Here is a 3,597-nt window from a genome sequence, read left to right on the forward strand (position 1 = left end):
CTAGCCTGACTTCACTTAGGTTCCATTCAATGAATCGTGCTGATAGGTTTGGATAAAGCAAATTATTGTCAGCCATAAACAAACATCAGTATCTCACATGCATGAAGTCGAATGATGATAAAACTAACTTGGTAAAGTGTGAATCTAGTTGTCGTGAGTATTTTATTATGGAAAATGATTTTGTTAAACACGATTTTACGAAATCAAAAATTATTCATGTTTCTATCCTTTAAATGTTTCGAACTTCTCTTGTGGTCTTGCCAATTAAACTAGTATTCGCATCAACACACAAGGTAAATGGATGGTACGAACCTGCATATTTGGAAACGAATATGGTTGGAAGTGAGTGTGATTATTATAATTGTGAATAAACATGCAAGCATAATGTTTTAAATATGAGCGGTTACTTCAATTTTATCCGAATTGACGCATTTATCGAGCATTCATTTTCTATTCGTATGATTATACATTTCGCTGATCTCATGATAGCGAACACCAGGGAAATTGTTGTAGACTGAGTGAGACTGCACAAACGGCATTTTGTTTCACCATTTTAACAAAGAATTGAACAAAAAGTACATTATTCGTGATGCACTTACTTCGTGAAGGCAAATCAAGGAGTTTCACGAAAGTACTTTCCGAGAAGTGTTGTTCAGTATAACCAGGCAGGAACCAATTGAATTCGCGGAAACAAAAACACCACTGACGTATAAGCTAGATGTTAATTTAATCAAATATCGCTAAATATGCCCTAATCCATTCATAAGATTTTAAACAAATGAATTCGTTCTCAGATTTAGAGGCGTTATGTTCTCTGTCAGATTTGATTGTGTCACTTAATGCCATTTGTTCAAAAACGTGTTTCAATTCTGGTTAGTATGCATTTTTGGTGCATACATGTTTGTTTCTAGTCGATGACTTGACACATTATTCGATAACCAGTGAGTAGCTTTGGAGTATACCAAGTCTGACAAGAATGTGCAACATTGATCATCGAGTAGGACTAAGTTTAACACAATCAGAAATCCACAATGAGGATGATACGTAAGACAATGTATCATACTGGCCATTATTCACTTCTAAAACTAAACTCCGTGTACACTCATTCGCCTTTGGATTAGACCATCTAGAATGTTCTCCGGCTAACTCAATTTACTTTTCTCCTGTTGTCTCAAATATTTATAATCGCACTCTTACTTTCTGACGAGCATCTTAATTTACAGTATTTGACCCTCCATACGTTTCTCCTGATGTTGTGCAATCAAGACTGTTCATTCTGTAGAAGTAAATTTGTATCCACCCGTTCAAGTAAATACACAACAAATAAACACCATTGATGTTAGTTGACCAACAGTCTATGGAGTGCGGAAATTTGAGTATCAGTTTCCTAAATGTCATCATTTTAGATCAGCAGTCATACCTAACAAATTCATTGCACCTTATTAAAACTTCATATTCGAAGTGTTTTTGCTTTCAAACAGGCAATACAAATACAAATACGTTTCGCGTTATTCAAGAGCAGACGGCAGCTATGGCTTTCGAATGGAAACCAATGACGCACAAAAATTTCGATTATGTCTATTTGGTTCTAGACGTATACCTTTGGCCCGATGAAACGGTGAGAGTTTACAAAGGCAATATAGGTTTATTAGAAGCTATTGGCCAACCGTGTGAAGCGTCGACACTTCGTGCAGAAGGCTACAATACGAACTATTTTTATTCTAACTTCCAGACCTATCGTATGACATACAAAAGAAGTGAGTTGTTTATGAACTGTTACTAAAGGATCATATTTCCAATCTCTGTTCCATCTCCATCATAAATGTGGAACATTCGAATTATATAGTGACATTCTGAAGATCATAAGTGTTAGGGAATATTCGGTTGAGATTCTTGTGATGAATGTCAGTCTCTAGATACGTTGTACCAAAGCCAAAGTACTACTGCGTTTGATAGGCTAACTCTCCAGTATCTGCGTCCATCAACAGTGACAATGTCACAGTGCATTCATTTTGTGCTCTCATTGTTCCTTTCATTCTTTTCTAGTCCCAAGAATCGAGAATGTTCAAATACAGTTGGTGCAAGATTTGTATCCACTTCTGAGATGGGAAAAAGAACGAAGTGCCTGTGGACCAACTGATTTGACCATTATATTCAGAGGATATTCAACACAGCACTTGCAGATGTATATCATCTCGGGCGACCAAGTTGAGTATTACATGAACCACATCGAAACGGAAGATGGAATGGAAGAAGTGTTTATTCTGTTCAGTAAACATGAGAAACGTTTCTCTCTACCAACGATGGGTAATATTTTCTTTATGTTTCTTATGCATTGCAAGGTTTTTCTAGCAAACCAGGTTGTGGAAGTGGAATGATCTGGGTACATGTGATGACATTACACATGTTTGTCGGTCGACAACTGTAAAATGATTACCTATCAAGATGTTTGTCTATGTTTACATCTGATCCACAAATGCGATTCAGACGTGCTTGCTATTACGGAGGTGTCGAATTCATTTACTGACAAACATTTGCATAATCGCGCATACTCAGGCTTTACAGATCGGCGCAATCTTGGTTTATCTGTTGATATCATGATAACATATACCTAGAATAGAAGAGCTGTTCTAATTTGTTCCACTGTTGATTTTTTTCGAGTTTTCGTACGTCATAAAGGAATGCGACCATGACAGTTTGATGAAATCCCTGAGTTATCTCTTAAGTCAAAGTGAGCTCATGTTTCTGACGTTACAAAGCTATTCGACTGAGTTTCGAACATTTCTCCATGCTTATGTGTTTTATCTCAATGTGCTGAGTCATAACTCGCGTTAGTTAATGATTATCTATACCGACGACATTATTAACACAAAATGATTGACGTGAATCATTGCGTCTGTTTGCAGATAATACAACACCTGTTCCACATACTAGTCGTACTGACTCTGGTCCTCCCAACGCTAGGCATATGTAGAGTCAGCATGGACGCTTCAGGGAGAGTTCATACGCAGCAGGATCATAGGAACTAAGCTGAATAAATCGATCTCACGATTCAACTGTTTCATTTGGTTTTGTTGAGCACAAGTCTGTGAATTCGAGACCGCATTCTCAAATAACAAATGAATTCTTTTATTTCGCTTTCTTCACTTTTCCACCGGTATTCAAATGGAAATGCCGTCAATGTGAGTTTACTGATCATATTTTATTGTACAGAAAATTATTTTGTTGAGTTAATACTTTCCTCGAAGTTACATGAGTGCAAGACTACTGGTCCTATCTGACCCAGACACAGGTTCACACTTCATTTGAAATGTGTGCTAAGGATCAAAGAGTTTTGTTATATATAGTTTCATCATGAAACCAGATGTCATTTGAGGTTGTACACAGACTAGATGAAATGGCTTTCAATTGGATCATGTAAATAATGGTAAACATGTAAAAATATTTCAGAAAGACCAACGTATCTATCTGTGTAATGGTTTTTGTTCAACCGAATTTTCGACTATATACAAAAACTAGTCACGCTATTTTTTATTTTATTGTAGTATATAAAGTCAAAAGTAAGTTAATGAAACGTTTCAATATTTCTTCATCATT

At 36.3% G+C, this 3,597-nt stretch overlaps 1 protein-coding gene across 1 annotated transcript; it reads left to right on the forward strand.

The window, feature by feature from the left end:
* Positions 1 to 233: 233 nt before the first annotated feature.
* MS3_00009644 (uncharacterized protein) lies at positions 234 to 2,428 on the forward strand (the record flags this gene model as incomplete). The annotated part of the gene is made up of 4 exons (XM_012945953.2): positions 234 to 342; positions 1,482 to 1,757; positions 2,047 to 2,307; positions 2,343 to 2,428. The coding sequence occupies 4 exons, from the start codon at positions 234 to 236 to the stop codon at positions 2,426 to 2,428; spliced, it is 732 nt and encodes a 243-aa protein (XP_012801407.2).
* Between the last annotated feature and the right edge of the window lie 1,169 nt (positions 2,429 to 3,597).

Source organism: Schistosoma haematobium, chromosome 7 (assembly GCF_000699445.3).
Source record: "Schistosoma haematobium chromosome 7, whole genome shotgun sequence".
Taxonomy (NCBI): Eukaryota; Metazoa; Platyhelminthes; class Trematoda; order Strigeidida; family Schistosomatidae; genus Schistosoma; species Schistosoma haematobium.